The sequence below is a fragment of the Microtus pennsylvanicus genome, chromosome 5 (genome assembly GCF_037038515.1).
Source record: "Microtus pennsylvanicus isolate mMicPen1 chromosome 5, mMicPen1.hap1, whole genome shotgun sequence".
NCBI classification, from domain to species: Eukaryota; Metazoa; Chordata; class Mammalia; order Rodentia; family Cricetidae; genus Microtus; species Microtus pennsylvanicus.
This window is the reverse complement of record NC_134583.1, coordinates 39,990,709-40,015,642: the sequence shown is the minus strand read 5'-3', so window position 1 is coordinate 40,015,642 and position 24,934 is coordinate 39,990,709. Positions and strand designations below refer to the sequence as shown.

At 38.9% G+C, this 24,934-nt stretch overlaps 1 protein-coding gene across 1 annotated transcript in view; it reads right to left on the bottom strand.

Moving 5' to 3' along the window:
* LOC142851246 (solute carrier family 7 member 12-like) overlaps positions 1–17,373 on the bottom strand; it is a 41,661-nt gene extending 24,288 nt beyond the window's left edge. The window contains exon 1 of the mRNA XM_075975138.1: positions 16,707–17,373. Coding sequence (XP_075831253.1) covers positions 16,707–17,373 — 667 coding nt within the window. The remainder of the gene's footprint in view (positions 1–16,706) is intronic.
* Between the last annotated feature and the right edge of the window lie 7,561 nt (positions 17,374–24,934).

Here is a 24,934-nt window from a genome sequence, read left to right as displayed (position 1 = left end):
CAGCATTGGGGTGAGTTTCTGGCCCGCGGCGCCAGCCGGGGATGGGGAGTTCGGGGGTCCCTTGGCCTCCTGTCCTTCTTGGGCTACCTGCAGGACCTCTATTCCCTGGGTACTGCCTCTTTCTCCCTGGCCCACCCAGCTTCCGTCCAGAGCCCTCCCCACTTTGGCCCCACCGCCCTCTCTCAGCGTGAGGCATTGGGCGCTGGGTCCCAGTCCTCGAAGTGCCCAGGCGGGCTCCAGTTCCTTTGTTTCTGTGGCCTGCCTGCACCAAGCAGGGTAGGCGCTTTGTTTGCGAGCTGCCCAACCAGCACGGAGGCTTGATCTCTGGGTCCCAGGAGAACCAGCATTGGGGTGAGTTTCTGGCCCGCGGTGCCAGCCGGGGATGGGGAGCTCGGGGGTTCCTTGGCCTCCTGTACTTCTTGGGCTCTCTGCAGGACCTCTATTCCCTGGGTACTGCCACTTTCTTCCTGGCACACCCAGCTTCCGTCCAGAGCTCTCCCTACTTCAGCCCCACCGCCCTCTTTCGGCGCGTGGCATTGGGCGCTGGGTCCCAGTCTTCGGGGCGCCCGGGCGGGCTGCAGTTCCTTTGTTTCTGTGGCCTGCCTGCACCAAGCAGGGTAGGCACTTTGTTTGCGAGCTGCCCAACTAGCACAGAGGCCTGATCTCTTGGCCCCAGGAGAACCAGCGTTGGGACGAGCCAGGGTTGGGCACGGAGACCTGATCCCTTGGTGCCAGGAGAGCCAACATTGGGGAGGCCACGTTGGGTAGGCAAGGAGACCTGATCTTGTAAAAAAAGATCCATAAGGGAGCATTTGGAAGAAGAGATGGGCAGACGCCAAGGCAAGAATTCGCCCAACAAACTGAAAAGCAACATGAAGCCACCAGAAACCAGCGACCTCACAATGGAAGGACATGAACACCTTAATCAAGAAGAAGAAAAGATTGACTTCATGAAAGTGATTGACGCCCTTAAACAGCATATAAAAAACGCCCTTATAGAAATGGATGAGAAATATAACAGAAAGTTTGAAGAATTGAATAAATCAGTGAATGATACCCTAGAAAACCAAGGAAAAATAATCAAACAGATAATGGAAACAGTTCAAGACTTGAAAACTGAAATGGAGGCAAAGAAGAAAACACAAACAGAGGGCCAGCTGGACATGGAAAATCTAGGTAAACGAATAGAGACTACAGAAACAAGCATAACCAGCAGAATACAAGAGATAGAAGAAAGACTCTCAGATTCTGAAGATACCATAGAGAAAATAAACACTATGATCAAAGAAAACAGCAAGTCCAACAAACTCTCATCACAAAACATTCAGGAAATATGGGACACAATAAAAAGACCAAACCTAAGAATAATAGGAGTAGAAGAAGGAGAAGTGCAGCTCAATGGTCCAGAAAATATACTTAACAAAATTATAGAAGAAAACTTTCCCAACCTGAAGAAGGATGTACCTATGAAGGTTCAAGAGGCATACAGAACCCCAAATAGGCTGGATCAAAAAAAAAATACCCTCACCATATAATTATCTAAACACAAAGCATACAGAATAAGGAAAAAATATTAAGAGCGGCAAAGGAAAAAGGCCAAATTACTTACAAAGGTAAACCTATCAGACTTACACCTGACTTTTACATGGAAACCATGAAAGCCAGAAGGTCTTGGATAGATGTACTTCAGAAACTGAGAGAACATGGATGCAAGCCCAGATTACTATAACCAGCCAAACTTTCGTCCCCTATAAATGGAGAAAATAAAATTTTCCAGGATAAAAACAAATTCAAACAATATACAGCCACAAATCCAGCCTTACAGAAAGTAATAGAAGGAAAATCACTAACCAAGGAGTCCAACAATGACCACAATAACTCAGACATCTAGAGACCCTTCATCAACACAAACCAAAGAAGGGATACACACAAATTCTACGACTAAAAAAAAAATGACCGGAGTTAACAACCACTGGTCATTAATATCACTTAATGTCAATGGACTCAACTCACGTATAAAAAGGCACAGGCTAAGAGATTGGATAAGAAAACAGGATCCAACATTCTGCTGTTTACAAAAAACACACCTTAACCACAAAGACAGGCACCTACTCAGAGTAAAGGGTTGGGAAAAGGCCTATCAATCAAATGGACCTAAGAAACAAGCAGGTGTGGCCATACTAATCTCTAACAAAGTTGACTTCAAACTTAAATCAATCAGAAGAGATGGAGAGGGGCATTTTATATTCATAACAGGAACAGTTCATCAGGATGAAGTCTCAATCCTAAACATCTATGCCCCTAATATAAAAGCACCCACGTACATAAAAGAAACATTGCTAAAATTCAAGGCAGCCATCAAACCGCACACACTAATAGTAGGAGACTTCAACACTCCTCTCTCACCAATGTACAGGTCAATCAGACAGAAACATAACAGAGAAATAAGAGAATTAATGGAGGTAATGAAGCAAATGGACTTAACAGACATCTATAGAACATTCCACCCAAATAGGAAAGAATACACCTTGTCTGCAGCTCATGGAACCTTCTCGAAAATCGACCACATAGTCGGTAACAAAGCAAACATCCACATTTAAAGAAAAATATTACTAACCACCTGTGTCTTATCAGATCACCATGGATTAAAGTTAGAATTCAACAACAATGCTACCCCCGGAAAGCCTACAAAGTCATGGAAACTGAACAGCCAACTACTGAACCATACCTGGATTAAGGAAGAAATAAAGAAAGAAATTAAAGTCTTCCTGGAATTCAATGAAAATAAAGAAACAACATACTCAAACTAATGGGACACTATGAAATCAGTCCTAAGAGGAAAGTTCATAGCACTAAGTGCCCACTTAAAGAAAACAGAGAAAGCTCACATTGGAGACTTAACAGCCCACCTGAAAGCTCTAGAAAAAAAGAAGCAGACTCACCTAGGAGGAGTAGGAGACTGGAAATAATCAAACTGAGGGCTGAAATCAATAAAATAGAAACACAGAGAACAATCCAAAGAATCAATGAAACAAAAAACTGGTTCCTGGAGAAAATCAACAAGATTGACAAACCCCAACACAAGCTAATCAAACGGCAGAGAGAGAATTTGCAAATTAATAAGATCAGAAATGAAAAGGGGGACATAACCACAGACACAGAGGAAATTCAGAGAATCATTAGATCTTACTACAAAAGCCCATATGCCACAAAACTGGAAAATGTAAAGGAAATGGATACTTTCTTAGATAAATATCATTTACCAAAGTTAAATCAAGACCAGGTGAACAATCTAAATAGACCTGTTAGTCGCGAAGAATTAGAAGAGTTTATCAAAAACCTCCCTACCAAAAAAAGCCCAGGACCAGATGGTTTCAATGCAGAATTCTACCAGAACTTCCAAGAAGACCTAATACCTATACTCCTTAATGTATTTCACAATATAGAAACAGAAGGGTTATTACCAAATTCCTTTTATGAAGCTACAGTTACTCTGATACCAAAACCACAAAAAGACTCAAACAGAAAAGAGAATTACAGGCCAATCTCACTCATGAATATCGACGCAAAAATCCTCAACAAAATACTGGCAAACTGAATCCAAGAACACATCCGAAAAATTATCCATTATGATCAAGTAGGCTTCATTCCTGAGATGCAGGGCTGGTTCAACATACGAAAATCTATCAATGTAATCCAGCATATAAATAAACTGAAAAAAAAACATATGATCATTTCATTAGATGCTGAAAAAGCATTTGACAAAATTCAACATCCATTTATGTTAAAAGTCTTGGAGAGATTAGGGATACAAGTGTCATACCTAAATAAAATAATAGCTATATACAGCAAGCCGACAGCTAACATCAAATTAAACAGAGAGAAACTCAAAGCCATCCCGCTTAACTCAGGAACACGACAAGGCTGTCCACTTTCGCCATACCTCTTCAATATAGTGCTGGAAGTTCTAGCAATAGCAATAAGACAACATAATGGGATCAAGGGAATTCGAATTGGAAAGGAAGAAGTTAATCTTTCGTTATTCGTAGATGATATGATAGTGTACGTAAGTGACCCCAAACACTCCACCAAAGAACTTTTACAGCTGATAAACAGCTTTAGTAATGTGGCAGGATACATGATCAACTCCAAAAAAATCAGTTGCCCTCTTATACACAAAGGATATGGAAGCAGAGAGGGAAATCAGAGAAGCTTCTCCATTCAGGATAGCCACAAACAGCATAAAATATCTTGGAGTAAATCTAACAAAGGAAGTGAAAGATCTATTTGACAAGAACTTTAAGACATTGAAGAAAGAAATTGAAGAGGATACCAAAAAATGGATGGACATCCCTTGCTCTTGGATTGGGAGGATCAACATAGTAAAAATGGCAATTCTACCAAAGGCAATTTATAGATTCAATGAAATCCCCATCAAGATCCCATCAAAATTCTTCACAGATCTGGAGAGGACAATAATCAACTTTATATGGAAAAACAAAAAACCCAGGATAGCCAAAACAATCCTATACAATAAAGGATCTTCTGGAGGCATTACCATCCCTGACTTCAAACTCTATTACAGAGCTACAGTAATGAAAACAGGGTGGTACTGGCATAAAAACAGAGAAGTCGACCAATGGAATCGTATAGAAGACCCGGATTTTATCCCACAAACCTATGAATGCCTCATTTTCGATAAAGGAGCTAAAAGTATACAATGGAAGAAAGAAAGCATCTTCAACAAATGGTGCTGGCACAACTGGATGTCAACCTGTAGAAGAATGAAAATAGACCCATATCTATCACCGTGCACAAAACTCAAGTCCAAATGGATTAAAGCCTCATTATCAGCCCGAAAACACTGAACCTGATAGAAGAGAAAGTGGGAAATACCCTACAACAGATGGGCACAGGTGATCGCTTCTTAGGTATAACCCCAGAAGCACAGGCATTAAGGGCAACATTGAATAAATGGGACCTACTAAAACTGAGAAGCTTCTGTAAAGCAAAGGACACTGTCACTAAGACAAAAAGGCAACCCACTGACTGGGAGAAGATCTTCACCAACCCCACAACAGACAAAGGTCTGATCTCCAAAATAGATAGAGAACTCAAGAAACTAGACTTTAAATTGCTAATTACCCCAATTAAAAAATGGGGCACTGAACTGAACAGAGAATTCTCAACAGAAGAAGTTCAAATGGCCAAAAGTCACTTAAGGTCGTGCTCAATTTCCTTAGCAATCAGGGAAATGCAAATCAAAACAACTTTGAGATACCATCTTACACCTGTCAGAATGGCTAAAATCAAAAACACCAAGGATAGCCTTTGCTGGAGAGGCTGTGGAGGAAGGGGTACCCTCATCCATTGCTGGTGGGAATGCAGTCTTGTGCAACCACTGTGGAAGTCAGTGTTTCGGTTTCTCAGGAAATCGGGATCAACCTACCCCTGGACCCAGCAATACCACTCTTGGGAATTTACCCAAGAGATGCTCTATCACATGTCAAAAGCATTTGTTCAACTATGTTCATAGCAGTATTATTTGTAATAGCCAGAACCTGGAAACAACCTAGATGCCCTTCAATGGAAGAATGGATGAAGAAAGTATGGAATATATACACACTAGAGTACTACGCTGCGGTAAAAAACAATGACTTCTCGAATTTTGCATGCAAACGGATGGAAATAGAAAACACTATCCTGAGTGAGGTATCCCAGACCCAAAAGGAAGAACATGGGATGTACTCACTCATAATTGGTTTCTAGCCATAAATAGGGGTCACGGAGTCTACAATTGGCGAACCTAAAGAAGCTAAGTAAGAAGGTGAACACAAGGAAAAACATATAGTTATCCTCTTGGATAAGGGAAGTAGACAAAATTGCCAGGGAGAAAATTGGGATCTTGGGGATGGGGTGCGATGGGGGTAAGGGGAGATGGAGAGAGAAAAGGTAGAAGGGAAGGAGGGGGAACTTGGGGAAACAGGAGGATCAGGATAAAGGAAGGTTGGATAGGGGAGCACGGAACCACAATTCTTAGTTAAGGGACCCACTTTAGGGTGGGCAGGAGAATTGACCCTAGAGGGGCTCCCAGGTGCCCAAGCTGAGGTCCCCAGTTAGTTCCTTGGGCAGCTGAGGATAGGGAACCTGAAATGACCCTATCCTAGTGCAATACTGACGAATATCTTGCATATCATCCTAGAACTTTCATCTGGCGATGGATGGAGATAGAGACAGAGACCCACACTGAAGCAATGGACTGAGCTCCCAAGGTCCCAATGAGGAGCAGAAGGAGGGAGAACATGAGCAAAGAAGTCGGGACCACGAGGGGTGCACCCACCCACTGAGACAGTGGAGCTGATCTACTGGGAGCTCACCAAGGCCAGCTGGACTACTACCAAAAAAGCATGGGATAAAACTGGACTCTCTGAACATGACGAACAATGAGGGCTGATGAGACACCAAGGACAATGGCATGCAGTTTTGATCCTACTCAATCTGCTGGCTTGGTGGGAGCCTAGCCACTTTGGATGTTCACCTTCCTAGATATGGACGGAGGGGGGAGGACCTAGGACTTACCACAGGGCAGTGAACCCTGACTGCTGTTTGGACTGGAGAGGGAGGGGTAGAGGAGTGGGGGGAAGGGGACAGGGGTGGGAGGAGGGGGAGAAGAGTGGGAGGAGGGGGAGAAGAGTGGGAGGAAGGAGAGGGAAAGGGGAGGCTGGGAGGAGGTGGAAATTTGTTTTTTTTTCTTTATTCTTCTTTTATCAATAAAAAAAATATATTGTGTTCCAATGATGAAAAGTCCTTGACAAAATATATTCATTATCAAATTTTATAGACTCATTAAAAAATTAACATCAATGATTCTCACAATGCTGCAGTCTATGAAATAAAAAACAAAACATAAAAATCTCATTCCATTAAGTCAGCTTTATCATATTCACACCATCAGCAGAAATAGGTCAGCAGGTTGTATTTACAAATAAACATATTCATAAATAATTTTACATAAAATAATAATTATAGAAAAAGTGGCTATCCATGTTAGAGTTTGAGAAAACATTTGAAGGGTTTGGTGGGAGGCTATCTGAAAAGGACTGGAGGGAGGAAACTATGGGCAAAACTGAGATAATTACACTCAATTAAAGGAAAAACAAAATTATATATATATATATATATATATATATATATATATATGTGTGTGTGTGTGTGTGTGTGTGTGTGTGTGTGAGTGTGTGAGTGTGTGTGTGTTTGTGTGCATGTGTGTGTGTGTGTTTATATAGGTCATAAACCTAGAAACATTTATGACAGAAGTGGAAGTATGCCAAGGGAGAATAATAAGAATATATGTGATAGAAAAATAATGGTCAGGAAGAAGGGGAAATATCCAAAAGGTGAAAGAGAGAATAAAAGAAAAGTAGTGGAGAAAGGACCAAATGATGACAAAATACAAGGCATATAGTGCTCGCTTGTTTAATGTCAACTTGACAACAAGCTAGAATTTGGAAGAGGGAACCTTAATTGAGAGATTGACATGTGACAAGTCTGTGGTGCATTGTTTTGATTGATGGTTGATATGGAAGGTCACCGACTGTGGCTAGTGCCACCCTTGGCTTGTGGTCATGTGCTGAGTAAGAAAACAGGATGAGGAAGCAATGAAGAAAAAGCTACAAAGTAGCATTCCTCCATGGTCTCTGGATTAATTTGTGTTTGTAGGTTCCTGCCCTGATATAGGGATAGCCCAGCCCCTTAGAGTGCATGTTCGCCTGGGGCTAATGTTTACATATAAATCTGGCAAGCGTGAGTCCTGCTGCTCTCTTTTTTGTATTTCCTGCTCATCGCTGGATCCCTGGTGTTGTAAGCTATCGCTTCATTGAAATTTGTTGTTTCATATTAAGCTAGCCTGGTTAATACGCCAATTACAGTTTGGCGCACCAATGTCGGGCTTTTTTGCCCCTGCCCCAGCATGGCCAGGGAGGCAAGCTCCATCTTTCCCAGCCTTTGTGAGCAAGTCAGCAACCGGAGCTCAGGAAGTGTAACTGGGCTCAAGTAAGTGTAGCCCCCTAGCTTTCACAGCATGCTCCCAGCTTGCTTTCCCTTCCCCCACTCCAGTCCAGCTGCCAGGTGCCTCGCTGTTTTTTAGTAAGTTATTCGGGCCCCAGTGCCGAGTCTGAGATACAGATACAGTTTGGCAGGACAGCGACTTGGTCATGCACGGCATAGCCTGCGGGGCCCACCCCTCCCTGCCCACCAGACTTACTTGGGTCTAGAAACAGTGGTGCAAGCACCTCTGTATACAGGACCCCCCCCAGCACCTAGCAGTAAACAGTGTGATCAGTACACAATGCCACTCCACACACATGACTGCTCTGCATCCCCTCCCTGCGGGTGGCTTAGTTCTGCCTTGGCTCTGCCCCATTTCCTGGCCCTCCCCCCTGGTGCTTAGAGTTAACTTTCAGTTTTGGGTTGTGAGTAGACTTTTCAGACCGGCTCTGACTCCTGCCACGTGGATTTGGATTCACGTGCACTTCGCCACCACAACCATCTGCTGGCAGAAAACGGTCATTACAGGTAAAAAAATTTTCCTTTATAAATAAAAATAAATAAAGATTTGATTGAAAATGTTACCATTCAAGACTTTAACAGCTTTTTTGATTGTACCATGTGGGAGATTTTACAAGAAGTGTCTGTCACCCCACATCTATGGATCTTTCTGGGATTCATAGTTTTCCTTGGTACTATATGGTTTGATAATAGAAATATGATAAAGTCTTTATGAGACAAATCCAGGATTCTTAAGGCAGAGGTTGAATGCTTACAAACAATTGAGAATGACAACAATCTTCTCAAGAATCAATTTGAAGTTCTCCAAGAAGAGAACAGAACTTTGTTTAATATGACTCGATCAACTGAGCAAAATTTAGAAAAGGTACAGGCTGATATTATAGAGAAATTCATTACTATGGAAGAGGGAACAGCTGATTTTGATCATAAGCTTCAGTTCCTTTCTGTAGGAACTGAAACATTAATGGCTGATATTAAGGAGAAATTCATTACTATGGAAGAGAGAACAGCTGATTTGGATCGTAAGCTTCAGTTCCTTTCTGTAGGAACTGAAACATTAACGGCTGATATTAAGGAGAAATTCATTACTATGGAAGAGGGAACAGCTGATTTGGATCGTAAGCTTCAGTCCCTTTCTCTAGGAAGTGAAACATTAACTGAGAGAATCAAAACTGCTGAATTTGACAATCATATTTTGTCTAAAGTCTGTGACAGATTGTCAAAAAAAATGTCAATTCAAGAAGACACAGTTTATGCCATGAACATTATCCAAAGATGAGATGTTAACTCTAATGGACAAACTTCATACTTTAGAATCCTCAATGAAGGCTCTGGAACATAATTCTGGACAGGAGATTCAGACATTGCAGAAGGCAATAGTGAATAGAATTGAAAAGATTGAGGAATTTCTAAATTCTGATGAAGAAGAGCAAAGGGTAGAAAGGCAAATTTTAACTCCATCTCTGGGTAAATCCCTCTGGGACAATTCCCACAAAGCTTTACCTACAGCTCTACCTGCCTTTCTAGTGATAACAACAGAGAAAGTGATTGGTTCCAGAAACCCTAGGGTCATCAAGGAAGATACATGGGAGCCTGTCCATATGAATGATCTTAAAGAAATTAAACAGGCTGTGACTACTTTGGGGATGCACCCCTCCTTTTTTAAAGAGATGCTAAAATCTTAGGCCACAATAAACAGGGCCACACCCTTTGACTGGCTCCAGTTAGCTTCTGCAGTACTTGAGAGTGGACCACAATTGAACTGGAAATGCTTATTCAGGCAAGAGGCTAGACTCTTAGAACAGCAGGAAAGAGCGAAGGGAATTGACATTTCCCTAGATAAAATTCTAGGTGAAGGGCTCTTTTCTGACCCTCAGGAGCAAGCTAATTTGGATGAAAACACACTCTCCACATTTACTACAGCAGCCTTAAGGGCTTGGGACAGGGTACAAGATCCAGGACAGAGAATGGAATCATTTGTCAGAGTTAAACAGGTTCAGAGAGAACCCTTTAGTGACTTTCTACAAAGACTAACTAAGGCTGTACAAATAGGGATATCTGACCCAGAAGCAAGACGTATAATGATTGAGTCTTTGGCTTATGAAAATGCAAATGTGGAATGCAAAAGGATCTTGGGGCCTTTAAAACTCAGATCAGCACCCTTGGAAGAATGGGTCTTGCAAACACTGAATATTGATACATTTGACTATGGCACTGAAGCATGGGTAGAAGAAGCAATTTCCAATGGTAAAAGGAGACACCAGAATACCAAATGTTTTAATTGTGACAAAATGGGTCATATGAAAAGGAATTGTAGACAATGGATTTTCAGAAATAATAATAACGCATCTTCTAGAAATAACAGAAATAGGAGGACTCAGCCTTCAGGTTTATGTAGAAGATGTGGGAAAGGCAGACACTGGATGAATGAATGCAGGTCTACAAGAGATAGACAAAGCAACGTGATACAGATGGAAAACATGAGAGGGGGGCCTCACAGGCCCCCATGGCAAACATGGTTCAGTCATTTCCAGTTACTGCAGAGAACGTGCCTTGTGAGGACAATTACAAAGCCCCATACCTACTGTTACAGCTATAATGATCAGAAAGATGAGTTCCATGTGTTTTGGCAAACTTCTATAAGTGATCAAAGACCAAAGCTGAGAGTGTGTGTAAATGGCATTTTTATTACTGGCCTGCTGGACACAGGTGCGGATGTAAGTATCATTACTCCAGAATCTTGGCATCAATATTGGCCTCTTCAGAATGTAAATGTTCAGCTCCTGGGAATTGGAACGCTATCTTGAGTAAGGCAGAGAACGAGATGGGTTGAATGCATAGGGCCAGAGAGACAAATAGGAAAATTAAGGCTGTATATGGCCTATATTGCAGTGAATTTATGGGGTTGTGACCTATTACAACAATGCAATACCCAAATTAACATTCCTGCTACTTCTAGAGCCTATATTTCTGAGAATAATGTTAAAAGATATTACAAACGGAGAAAACCAGTCATTTGGGCTGTACAAGAACAAGTAACTGATGTCCCTTCAGAGATACCAAAATCCTTGCCCCTAAAATGGTTGACTGAGAAACCAATTTGGACAAAGCAATGGCCTTTAGCTGAGGAAAAGTTACAGGCTTTAGAACAGCTGGTACAAGAGTAATTAGATGCTGGACATAGAGAAGAATCTACCAGCCCATGGAATTCTCCTGTATTTGTGGTTAAGAAAAAATCAGGTAAATGTAGAATGGTGACAGATCTCAGGGCTATTGACAAGGTTATTCAACCTATGGGCCCTCTGCAATCTGGAATTCCTTTGCCCTCTTTATGACCAAAAGGATGGCCTCTCATAGTTATTGATTTAAAAGACTGTTTTTTCACTATACCTTTACAAAGAGAAGATAGAGAAAAATTTGCCTTCACAGTGCCCACTTACAACAATTCTCAACCTTCGAGGAGGTACCACTGGACCATCCTCTCACAGGACATGTTGAACAGTCCCTCCCTTTGCCAATATTTTGTAAATCAACCATTGCAAATAATACACAAGAAATTTCCCAAATCGATAGTACATTATTACATGGACGACATTTTGTTATCCGATTCAAACATAGATACCTTGGAAAGACTGTTTGAAGAAATAAAGATACTTTTGCCTAAATGGGGATTGCAGATTGCTCCTGAAAAGATTCAGAGGGGAGATTCTGTTAATTATATAGGTTATAAAATAAGTTTGCAAAAAATTAAGACACAAAAGGCACAAATTAGGAGAAATCGCCTACGGACTCTTAATGACTTTCAAAGACTGTTAGGAGACATTTCCAGTCTTCGACCAGCTATTGGGATGACACCTGATCTAATAATTCATTTGAACAAAACCTTGGATGGTGAAAAAGATTTGAACTATCCCAGAGAATTAACAGCTGAAGCAGAAAAGGAACTGACAATGATTGAGGAAAAACTACATCAGGCACATGTGTACAGGTAGAATTCAGAGCTCAATTGTATTCTCGTCATATTAACCTCAAAAATTTATCCTACAGGAATTTTAATGCAGAGAGATGATATTATCTTGGAATGGATCTTTTTACCACATAAACCAAGTAAGAAACTGAAAACATATGTGGAAAAAGTCTCTGAGTTAATTATAAAAGGCAAGTTGAGACTTCGTCAACTAGCAGGCATAGACCCAGCAGAAATTATAGTGCCTTTCACTGCTGATGAACTAAAAAAATTATGGGAAGATAATGAACCATGGCAAAGAGCTTGTGCTAATTTTTTGGGAGACATTAATAACAATTATCCAAAAAGCAAGAGGCTTAATTTCATAAAGAGAACTTCTTGGATCCTTCCTCGAATTGTCTGTGATGCTCCAATAACTGGAGCTCGTACATTTTATACTGATGTCAATAAATCCCAAAAGGCAGGTTACAAATCAGAAGACTTGGGTAAGGTGGAACAAAGTCCTTATGATTCTGTCCATAAGGCAGATTTATATGCCATTCTTATGGTGCTAAGTGATTTTAAAGAACCTATTAATATAGTTACTGATTCACAATACGCAGAGTTATTTTACGTATTGAAACTGGTGAATTTATACCTGATGATACTGAACTAACCTCATTGTTTATCCAGGTACAAGATTTGATCAGGAACAGGCTTTGACCTATGTATATAACACACATCTGATTCCATATGGGTCTGCCAGGTCCTCTATAACAAGGTAATGCAGAAATTGATCAATTATTGTTTGGTAGTATGCTACAAGCCTCTGAATTTCATAAAAAACATCATGTTAAAAGCAAAGGTTTGAAGAAAGAGTTTTCTATTACATGGCAACAAGCTAAGGAGACTGTAAAGAAATGCCCTACTTGCTCTTTCTATAACCAAATGCCACTGCCTGCAGGGGCTAATCCAAAGGACAGCCAAAAGAATGAAATTTGGCAGATGGATGTGTTCCACTTTGCAGAATTTGGCAAATTAAAATATGTTCATCACACCATTGACACTTATTCAGGCTTTCAATGAACTTTAAGTTCAGAAAAAGCTGACTCACTAATCACACATTTATTAGAAGTCATGGCTATCATGGGTATACCTACAGAAATAAAGACAGATAATAGTTCTGTTTATGTCTCTAGGAAAATGAAATGGTTTTTTGATTATTACAATATCAAGCATGTTACAGGTATACCATACAATCCTACAGGTCAAGCAGTCATAAAAAGATCAAATTGAACTATAAAGGATATGCTGAACAAACAGAAAGAGGTGGAAAACACCCCCAGAAATAGGTTACATAATGCTTTGTTAACCTTGAGTTTTCTCAATGCTAATGAGAAGGGAACAACGGCTGCAGAAAGACATTGGATAATGGAAAAGTCTACTGAACTAAATCAACCAGTTTATTTCAAGGATGTGCTGACCTCACAATGGAATCCAGGAGATGTGCTGCATTGGGGAAGGGGTTTTGCTCTTGTCTCCACAGGTGAGGAAAAATTGTGGATACTGGCAAAATTAATAAAGGTTCAGTTTGAAGAAGAGAAGCCACTAAGAAAATGTAAATAACAATTCATTCACAAGGATGGCGATAATACTGATGGTAAGAAATTCAGATAGGTTGGGGCAGGGTTCTTTTCTTATCTCCACAGGAAAATACCCATCTTCAAAGAGTTTAAGGGATTCTGAATATTTAATTACTGATGGATGGAAACTAGTTTCGACCCACTAAGGATCGGCAATAAAAACATATATGTAATGTAAGTATTAATTATATATATATATATATGTCTTATCAAACATTTCTTTATTAATATGTAGAGATGGTTTTGGAGTTGGACCATGGCTCAGTCCCTCTTCATTTCCAAGCCTGTTGATAAGAGATATTTCAGAGTTTCTGTCTCAGGTTAGGAGCCATGAAATGGGACATAATAAGAATAATTATATACTTGATATACTTTCTTTGCCTTTCCTCACATATGTGTCTTTCTTTATATGTCAGTATATGTTCTTGATGTTAATGTTTAAACTTCCCATAACAAGCAACAAATTTTCCTACAGTAATCTTTAAAGATGAAGATGGGGCCCCACGACATCAACTCAATCTGGTTTTTATGATGTCATGAATTTTTTTTAAGCGCTAAAATTAGACCTGTTTTTTTGGTACCAACTGCACGAGACAATTTCGAATGGTGCACATTTTTGACAACACTGGCCGGACCTTCTCAAAATGCTCAGAGACTAGTTACAATTTTCTTAGGTCAAAGGTTAATTTGGAAATTTTACCATCATTTGCTTTTACAGGACCCCCTAAGAAGAATGTCGCCCCCATGTCAGCTAGAAGCAATATTAGAGGATGATGTCCCCTCTCCTAACAGAGTTTGCCCTCAGCGTTAGGGACATCATTTAGTGGTTGGTGTAGGGTTGAAGGGATGGGGAGATATTTTATGGAATTAGGGATATTTTCAAAAAAGGGGGAGATTAACTGGTTTGATGGGATGATTGGTATTTGTGAATTACTGTTTTTGGAAAATTGTACTGTTTCTTGTATATTGACATATTGAATATTGAATGTGAGTGTTCCTACCTCTATTTTTGTATAAGAGTATGCTTATAACTTTGTCTATATTGTATTGATACATTTACCATATTACAATGTCCATTTCTACCTCTGATATTATGTACATTTGATATGTAATGACATTGTTTACAGTTGAAGATCATTGTCTTCATATATTGCACAGTTGTTTATTCTCTTAGTCTTCAAGTTAGATAGGTATTGAGAATTAATCAGGTCTTTTAGATTCATAGAGATTATATTTAGTATAGATAGTATAATCTTCAGCCTCTTCAAAGAGCTGTAGAAAATGGCCTTTAATCTAACCTAGAATTCTTTGCCAACGAGACACATTCACTCCTGGCGACACCACTCTACTCCCGAGAGAACGTTGAGCATCAAAGAAACTCCACCGGGAGCTTGTCTTCTTGGCAGAACTGGCCTTTGGGTTAAGAAAAGCCCATACCTCAACTACTGACAAAGATACAGAATATCCATAAGTGGATGAAACAGGATTGTCTTATCTTGCCAAGACAGGGTAAGATAATTCTAAGAAAGTTCCTTGCCTTTAATAATAGTATGCCAGTTATGTTAGGCCTTAGCCAAAGTTGGTTGACTCAACATTGCAAACGAGCCTTTGGGTGATTGCCCAGGTAGTCAGTTGTCTCTGTCATTTGTTGCACATTTTGGATATCTCTCGTTTGTTAAGTAATATTAATTCCCTTCTCAGATCTTTGACGGAGTTGAAGATTATATAATTGTGACTCTCTACATTATTTAGACTCCTTGAGATAGAATGTTTAGCAAAACTTTTGTTCTCAATATTGTTTGTTATATTTATTATTTGTTATTATTGTATATAGTTGTATTTAGTTTAGTTCTGTCTTATTTAAACAAAAAGGGGAGATGTAGGGATAGCCCAGCCCCTTAGAGTGCATGTTCGCCTCTGGCTAATGTTTACATATAAATCTGGGAATCGTGAGCCCTGCCGCTCTCTTTTTTGTATTCCTGCTCATCACTGGATCCCTGGTGTTGTAAGCTATCCCTTCATTAAAATTTGCTGTTTCATATTAAGCTAGCCTGGTTATTACGCCGATTACAACCTGACTTCCACAGATGATGGATTACAAACTGTAAGATGAAATAAACTCTTTCCTTCTTGAGTTGCTTTTTGGTCATGGTTTTTATATCACAACAATAAAAACCCTAACTAAAACAAACAGGTATTAAAATGTCACAATGAAACTCATCACTTTGTATCTTAAGCAATTATTGAAAAATTAATAAAACTTTATATGATAAGTAATGAGTTACCTTCTTTAAATCTTTTTTGATATTGCAGGCAGATTTATGGGCAAATATTATCAAATTCCTTTGGTACCTTGAAATCTGGATGAGAATTATAGTTCTACAAAACATAATATTGCATTCTCAAAAATGTTCATTATAGCACTGTGTCTAGTATGAAAATATCAGAGACACTTAACATGCTCACAATAGTGAGAAGTGTCATTTCAGAATGTTTAAGTAACTATACTAATGTAGTGGAATAAAATTTATTTGACATTTTACTATTCATATATATGTATACATATATGAAGCTACATTATAGTTCTCAATGCACATACACTAAGAGTGACAACTACTCACAAAGAACTTGATAGTGTTGATAGTGGGTATTTCAGGGAAGAGAACAAAGTTTTGAGTTGAAGTAAAGTATATTAATATCTAAGACCTGTGTTAACTGTATAAGTGTGAACTTACTAATACAGTTTCTTGTAATTATTATTTATTTCAAGGTGGTGGAATCACATGAAATAAAACTAAGAATATAGAAAAATCTCAATATTTTTTTGAAAATTCTTAATTTTCCCAGGTTTATATAAAAGGCATGAATGGAAGAAAACTAAATTTTATAAGTCTACATTAATGAATATTCATGGGTACATTTCTTATAACCCCACATTATAGAGAAGATTGCATTTCCTTACAGAGCATAAAACAATAATATTAAATTTTTCCATTTAAATTCTAGACACACTCTTATGGCATAGTGTCAGATATTATGGATAGATTTACCTGCTATGTTGATCAGAAGTGATGCTCCTAAATATGAATAGTACACTTGGAGAAAGGCTTCTACAATCTGTGAGGCATCAGGAAGTTCAGCATCCAAAACATTCTTAAACCTGGACACATTCTCATTTTTTCCAATTACTAACAGAACAATCCCAGTTATAGAAATGAGAGAAAGAATAGCTATTTTAATCAGACTGTTGATAGTCTGAACTTGAACCACTGTTTTCATCTGCCGAGCACTGAGAATACCAAATGACCACAAAGCAGCCAAAGCCAGACATTTCTTTGGGAGCTCTGGAGCAGGACACCCAGAATAGAAAGGTTGAATTAGATAACTGGCTATTAGTAGGCTTTGAGCACCAATGCCTAGTAAATGAACAAAAAGTTTTATCCAAAGACTCAGAAAAGCAGCAGAGGATCCAAGAGTTTTCTTGAGGAAAAAATAAGATGCTCCACTCACAGGAAAGGTGGTTGCCAGCTCTGCAAGACAAAGAGCATTCATCATGCTCAGCAGGCCACCCAAGGCCCAAATACTCAGACAAACAGGGATGTTCAGTGAGGAGTATATTAATACTCCTTTAGGAGTCACAAAAATCCCTGCCCCTATGGTGGAACTAAGCAAAAGCATGTTCGCATGGATTAATCCTACCACTCTCAAGAGTTGCATGATTTTGCCTTTTTCTCTCTTTCAAATCTTCAAAAATAGGGCTCCCTTGTATTGTTTTTCTGTCAGTAACTTCAAAATCCAAGGGTGTTTCACTGACTAAAGTATCTTCTTTAAAAGTGCTTTTTAAGTTTGAACTTTTTTTTTATTTTTTCTTGGGAAAAAAAATTCTGCCTCCTCCCATCCTCCCATTTCCCTCTCCTTCCTCCCACTCCACTCCTACTCCCCCCACTCCTTTCCCCCTCCCTCTCCAGACCGAAGAGCAGTCAGGTGGAAAGTCCAAGGTCCTCCCCTCTCCATCCAGGTCTAGGAAGGTGAGCATCCAAACTGGCTAAGCTCCCACAATGCCAGAACATGAAGTAGGATCAAACCCCAGTGCCATTGTATTTGGCTTCTCATCAGTCCTCATTGTTTAGAGAGTCCGGTTTTATCCCCTGCTTTTTCAGTTCCAGTCCAGCTGGCCTTGGTGAGCTCCCAATAAATCAGTCCCCCTGTCTCAGTGGGTGGGTGCACCCCTCAAGGTCCTGACTTCCTTGCTCATGTTCTCCCTCCGTCTGCTCCTCATTGGGAACTTGGGAGCTTATTCCGGTGTTCCAATATGGGTCTCTGTCTCTATCTCCATCCATCGCCCGATGAAGGTTCTATGGTGATACGCAAGATATTCATCAGTGTGGTTATACGATAGGGACATTTCAGGTTCCTTATCTCAGATGCCCAAGGCACTAACTGGAGACATCGCCCTGGGCACCTGGGAGGCACTCTAAGTTCAGGTCTCTTGCTCACCCTAAGCTGGATCCCTTAATTAAGATATATGGTTCTCTGCTCCCATAACCATCCTTCCTTTATCCCAACCATCCCAATTCCCCAAGTTCCCCCATCCTCCCCATCTCACATTTCTCTCCCCATCTCCTCTTACCCATACCCCACCCCACCCCCAAGATCCCTATTTTTGCTCGGCAATCTTGTCTACTTTCCATATCCAGGAGGATAACTATGTTTTTTTTGGGGGGGGGGTTCACTTTCTTATTTAGCTTCTTTAGGATCACAAATTATGGACTCAATGTTGTTTATTTATGGCTAGAAACTAATTATGAGTGAGTACATCCCATGTTCATCTTTTTGGGTCTGGGTTACCTCACTCAGGATAGTGTTTTCTATTTCCATCCATTTGCATGCAAAATTCGAGAAGTCATTGTTTTTTACTGCTGAGTAGTACTCTAATGTATATATACTCCACACTTTCTTCATCCATTCTTTCATTGAAGGAGAGATTAGGGATACAAGGGACATACCTAAATATAATAAAAGCTATTTACAGCAAGCCGACAGCTAACATCAAATTAAATGGAGCGAAACTCAAAGCCATCCCACTAAAATCAGGAACACGACAAGGCTGTCCACTCTCTCCATACCTCTTCAATATAGTGCTTGAAGTTCTAGCAATAGCAATAAGACAACATAAGGGGATCAAGGGGATTCGAATTGGAAAGGAGGAAGTTAAACTTTCCTTATTTGCAGATGATATGATAGTGTACATAAGCGACCCCAAAAACTCCACCAAAGAACTCTTACAGCTGATAAACACCTTTAGTAATGTGGCAGGATACAAGATCAACTCCAAAAAATCAGTTGCCCTCTTATACACAAAGGATATGGAAGCAGAGAGGGAAATCAGAGAAATATCACCTTTCACGATAGCCACAAACAGCATAAAATACCTTGGGGTAACTCTAACCAAGGAAGTGAAAAATCTATTTGACAAAAACTTTAAGGCATTGAAGAAAGAAATACCAGATACCAGAAAATGGAAGGATCTCCCTTGCTCTTGGATTGGGAGGATCAACATAGTAAAAATGGCAATTCTACCAAAGGCAATTTATAGATTCAATGTAATCCCCATCAAGGTCCCATCAAAATTCTTCACAGATTTTAAGTTTGAACTTAATTTGGGTTTGAAAATCATTAACTTTTAGCTGGGTGGTGGTGGTACATGCCTTTAATCCCAGCACATTGAAGGTAGAGGAAGGCAAATCTCTGAGTTCTGAGTCATCCTGTTCTACAAAGCAAGTTCCAGGACAGCTAGAACTGTTATACCAAGAAACCCTGTCTCAACAAACAAAAACACACAAGAAACAACAATAGCAAACCCTTAATTTTAACTTCCTTCTAAGATCACAGATAACATATTTCCTTTTCACAATATTTAAAATATTACCATGACAAGGACCAAGTTACTATATGCAAGAGAAGTATTTTCAATCATTGTGTAAGATACTTTTGTTGTTAAAGCCCTACACTCTATATATAACCTGTTTGCTTAATGCACTAAAACCAGTAAATGGGAGGTAATTGGCAGAAAAAAAAGTTTTCCAGTAAAAGACACTGGAAAGGTTAGGAGATATCTAATATCAATTACTTCAAAAAACAGACATACATGCATACATATGTACTAATCAAAAGAAATAAACAGAAACAAAAGCACACAATGACAGTATTTATGAAAGAAAAACATAAAGGAGATTTTATAAGACAGTGCAAGGGACAGCAACATGAACATGCTGGAAAAGTCAAATCTTGCGAGTGTGTTCCAACTTTCTTCTTTTTTTTATTTTTTGGTCACTTTCAAGAACAATGTCATCCATTTCGACCTCCTTGAAGTAGTTCCTGGAATTTGTCAGTTAAGCACATTATTTTTCTACTAGTTAAACATTATGATGACTTGCCTTCTTTCTCTCAGTTGTTATACATGACTGAGAAGTGAAGAACCTTTACTATTCTAGAGTAAATTTGTTACAAATGTTCTGGTTCCTGCCAAGCAAAACAGGATTATTCATAGTGAAACTTCTAGTCAGGTATACTGCTTTTTTTCATAGTAGAATGCAGTGAAGAGAAGGCAGTTTAATCTCAAAGAACAGTTCTGCTGTAATATTATATAACAGTGATATACTACTTTACAAGTTTACACCAAGACAATACCTTATAGCTGTTGTATATACTATTTACTTTGAACTTAAGCAGACAAAGATTTGAACTTCACCATGCCATTTAGCAGTTTTTAGTGAGATGATATTTTTTTTTTCATTTTCAAGAATCCAATCCCCATTTTCTTATAGGTATTAGTGTACAATATTCTTACTCATCAATGCATTTCAACTGTGGTAGTTTGGCAATGAATGATTATGTTTTTTTTCCAGAGATGGATATCCCATTGAAGTAAATTCTGGGTTCTTTGTAACTTGAACAAAATGAGAAAACTATGGAGTTCTAACACAGAAAATGTAACTTTTTGAAAGGTAAAAGTAAAAGCATGAAGTAATTCCACAGAATGGATCAGGCTTGTATAAGCATGCCACCTCAAAACCTACTTCTCGTGATTAAAGAACTTTTATTCATCAAAATGTTACAGAAGATTGTTAGAAGGGGCTATTTTTCAAGGTTGTTGCAGATGACTGACTGGCTTTATGGTGACAGTGGGGTTTTATAATTCTTAGAATGGTCCAAAGCAATTTTATGGCTATTTTTTTGACTTTTGAATCCTCAAATTAACTTATTTATGGCTCATATACATGTATGGGTTTATTTTCCTACCTTGTTTGTCCTTGAGAGACATGATCCTTGAAAATAAAATCTTTATGAGAAGCCAAAACAAAGAAGACCTGATATTCAGTAATTGCTACCAATTATAAAATATGTGTTCTCTATTTATAGGGGATCATGAACTCTCACCCGGGATGATCCAGCTGAGACAGGGATAATTAAATCTTGTTTTAAGATTGATTGATCAGAAACACTGAAGTAATAGAGTGCATGGCTTCTAGGAAAGAAGAAACAGATTTCTGAAGAGTAGGATTATGAGAAACAAAGAATGCCATTGCTAAGGGTAATAATCAAAAAATCAAGTTTTAGACCATTAGTCATATGGTTCATATAGCTGCTGAATTTTTTTTGACATGGCCTATCAATTTTTATTCAGCATTTCTGACCAATCCTGACTGGTTAACAGGAAATAGCACTCTTCTTCAGGAAGAGATGCAATCTTCCTTTCAGCACTTAAATGCTATAAGCCACTTCAATTTTGAAACCCCTGTCTCTAGTGAATATATTTGGTTTTGAAGGGTATACTGTATAATACTCTGATCCAGGTCTTCTAAGCTCTCAGAGACAACTTTAAATAATTCTCTGATAATGTGAAAGGAAACAAGCCACTCACAGCCCTATGTATTCTGGTAGTGACTTGACTCCCATTCATACACAAAAGAGAATGAATTACCTGACAAGTGCTTCCAAAGGAATAGCTAAAATGGTATTTTTGGGGTTTTGTCCATATTGTGTGTTAAATAAATCAGCATGCATCTTTCTACCCAATTGACTGAGATGCAAAGAATAAGGCTATTTGGAATATTATTTTAAGTTGTGTTGCATTCATTTATGCTGTGGAGCATTTGTTTTAATGATTCAGAGATTTGTTGCATTCTTTTAAGTTTCATTTGTTTAAGTCTGTGAAGCTTGATAATTTGTCTGTCTAAACCGTGATTGGTCTAATAAAGAGATGAATAATCAATAGCAAAGCAAGAGAGAGAAATAGTCAGGAGTTCCCAAAATATGTATTAATTAATGGTAAACTCAACCCACCAACTCTCTATAAATAACTTCTATCCTAATCTAGAAAAGGAAGGTAGAATTTGTCATTCTTCCTGTCTTAAATAATCTGCCATCATACCAGTTACAAACCATTTATAGATGACATTACATCTTAAATACCTCAGAGACTGCTCCTTTCAGAAGAAACTATGACATTTATATCCTAAAAATTATTAATTGAGTGATGATGAGATGACTCGACTCAGGATTGACAGACACAGAGAATAAATGGTAGGGAAAAAAATCTTGAAAAAAAAAGCAGAAGAAATGATAAAGAAGGAGAGGAGGATGTCAAGGGCCAGCCACCCAACTATGTTATACAGCCATTAACAGAGTAAGAAGTAAAAAAAGGTATGAGAAATAGAGAAAGAAAAAAAGTGCAAGGGCAAAAGGTAAATGGTGTAATTTAAATTAAGAAATGCTAGCTAGAAGTAAGCAACACTAAGGCTAGGAATTTGTAAGTACTTACACTCTCCATGTGTGATTTATTTGGGAACTGGGTGGTACTCCCCCAAAGAGCAAAGAGCTAAGAGAAAGATAAAACCCAACAACATTTGAGAGAATTTTACACATCATTAAAATATCCTAAGTTTCAAGAGAAAATGTGGCATTAATTGTGAACATTTGTGTGAAGTCAAATTAGTTTTACAAAGTAAATAAAGTTATCAAAAGTATAACCTTAATAAAAGCTTTACTTTTTTGGTTTATTGGGTCAAATGATTATGATCCCAGCCAAGTGGAGATTCCAATGGCATTGTGGAAGATTTTCCTTATAAATGTTCTACAGGTCAGAATGGGAGACCAAAGGACAAGGAAACTAGAGGTCCAGTGTTCCACTAGGGATATCACTCTGAGCTATATCTGAACCTTACCATTACTCCTTTGAGATTTCCAATCTGTGACTCACCTTTGAGTAAGCAAATGGCTCTAATACTTGGGTAGTTTCTGATCTTACTTGGAGCAACCTCAGTAGGGTATACTTTTTCTCCAAAATTGAGTGTCTGACTTGAGACCTTAGCATTGTGCCAATTCTGATATATTATCTCCAAGATTTCTAAAAGATAAGTATTTTACCTGTAGTTATAACCATAATAAGGAGAGGATCATTTTTGGAAAGACTTAATAGCATATCCCCATTTTATTACATAAAAAGTAAGCCTACAGTGATTCTGGGAGACAATATTTATTGGGAGTTTTTCTCTAGAATTTTTACTATACTTAAGGTCTAATCTCCACTTATGAGTGTATACAGTGTTGGTCTTCCTAGGTCCAAGTTACATCATTCAGAATGTTTTTGTCTTGTTACTGATTTTAGTGTAATAATTTTGAGCTTCTTGCCATTTAATTTGTTGTTTTAGCTTGCTGTACATTGCTTTTTTAGGTTGAGATACATTTCTTGATTCCGGTATTTATCCAAGACCTTTATCATGAAGGGGTGTTGGATTTTGTTGAATGCTTTCTTAATCATCTAATAAGATGATCCTACATTTTTCTATTTCAGTTTATTTATTTTCATGTATTGGACCATCTCAGAGTCTCTGGGATAAAGCCAAATTGATTATGGTTGAGTTTTTGAAGTGCTCTTGGATTCAGTTTGCTAGTACTTTATTGAGTATTTTGTATCATCAATGTACATGAGCAATATTGGTTTGCAATTTTCTTTTTTTTTTGGTTGAGTCTTTGTTATGTGGCTTCATTATCAGGTGTAACTCCTGCATTATTCTAGGTACAGTTTACATGCCACTGTATCATTCACAAGCTAGGCAATGGCCTGGAGACTGAAAGAACACACAAGAGACCTGGGTCATTTGAAAGGAGATCAGCCAAATGCCATTTATTCAATGTTGTAGTACAAGTGGTGGGTTGTGTCCTGCAGCCTAGCTCCCAGCTGTCTGGCTAGTTTATACCCAGAAATAACAACACACAAATTGTATTCATTTAAACACTGCCTGGCCCATTAGTTCTAGCCTCTTATTGGCTAGCTCTCACATCTTTATTAGCCCATTTCCATTAATGTGTATTGACTGTGGCTTACCTGCATGAGTCTAACCAGGGTCCATCTTGGGCAGGAGAATAATGGCATCTGCCTGACTCTGTTCTTCTTCCCAGCATTCTGTTCTGTCTACCCCATCCAGCTAATTTTCTGCCCCATCAAAAGGCCAAGGCAGTCTCTTTATTTAACCAATGAAAGTAGCACATAGACAGAAGACCCTCCTACACCAATTCAAACTTAGGAAAAATTTCATATACCTAGTACAATGGAATTCTCTCCCAGGCGGTGGGAAATTACCATGCCCAAGGTGTAGTAAACAATGGCCCTATAGCCAATCACCAGGCAAAGCAGAGGGAGCACAGAAATAAACAGGATGTTTAGCTGGCTGGCCAGAAATTGTCTTTAAGATGAACTCCTGGATCAGGGGTAGATCCATGGGCCCTACAGGTCCCCCTATTATGTAAATTATATGAATAGGCCTGTCTTAGGTGGCATTGTACCTCAGGCTATACCCCTTACCCATCATGGGAAAGTGGTCAGGTCAAAACACATTTCCTGTCTTAGGTTGGGGCAGCACCCAAAAAGCGTTTCCTGTCATTGGCTCCCTAGTCACATATCACTGAGTTCAGCCAGATTTGCACTAGAAGATCATCCAGGAAAATAGCTAAGAAAACTCACCAAGTGGTGACATTGACCTAAGCTTGCCTTTGGCTCTGGCACCATGAATGAAAACATGATGATGTTCTGGCACATATAAGCACTTTTTAAGGAGGGTGTGCCTGCTCAATCCTTAATAAGTCTGCCCACAAATTGGAGCCCTTTAAGTAAGGTCTCAGCACTGGTGGGAGGAACCCTGATATAGTTAACTAGAATAATCTCAAGAGCCAATTTGTAAATTGTGCATTCCAGGGATAATGAATAACAGATTAA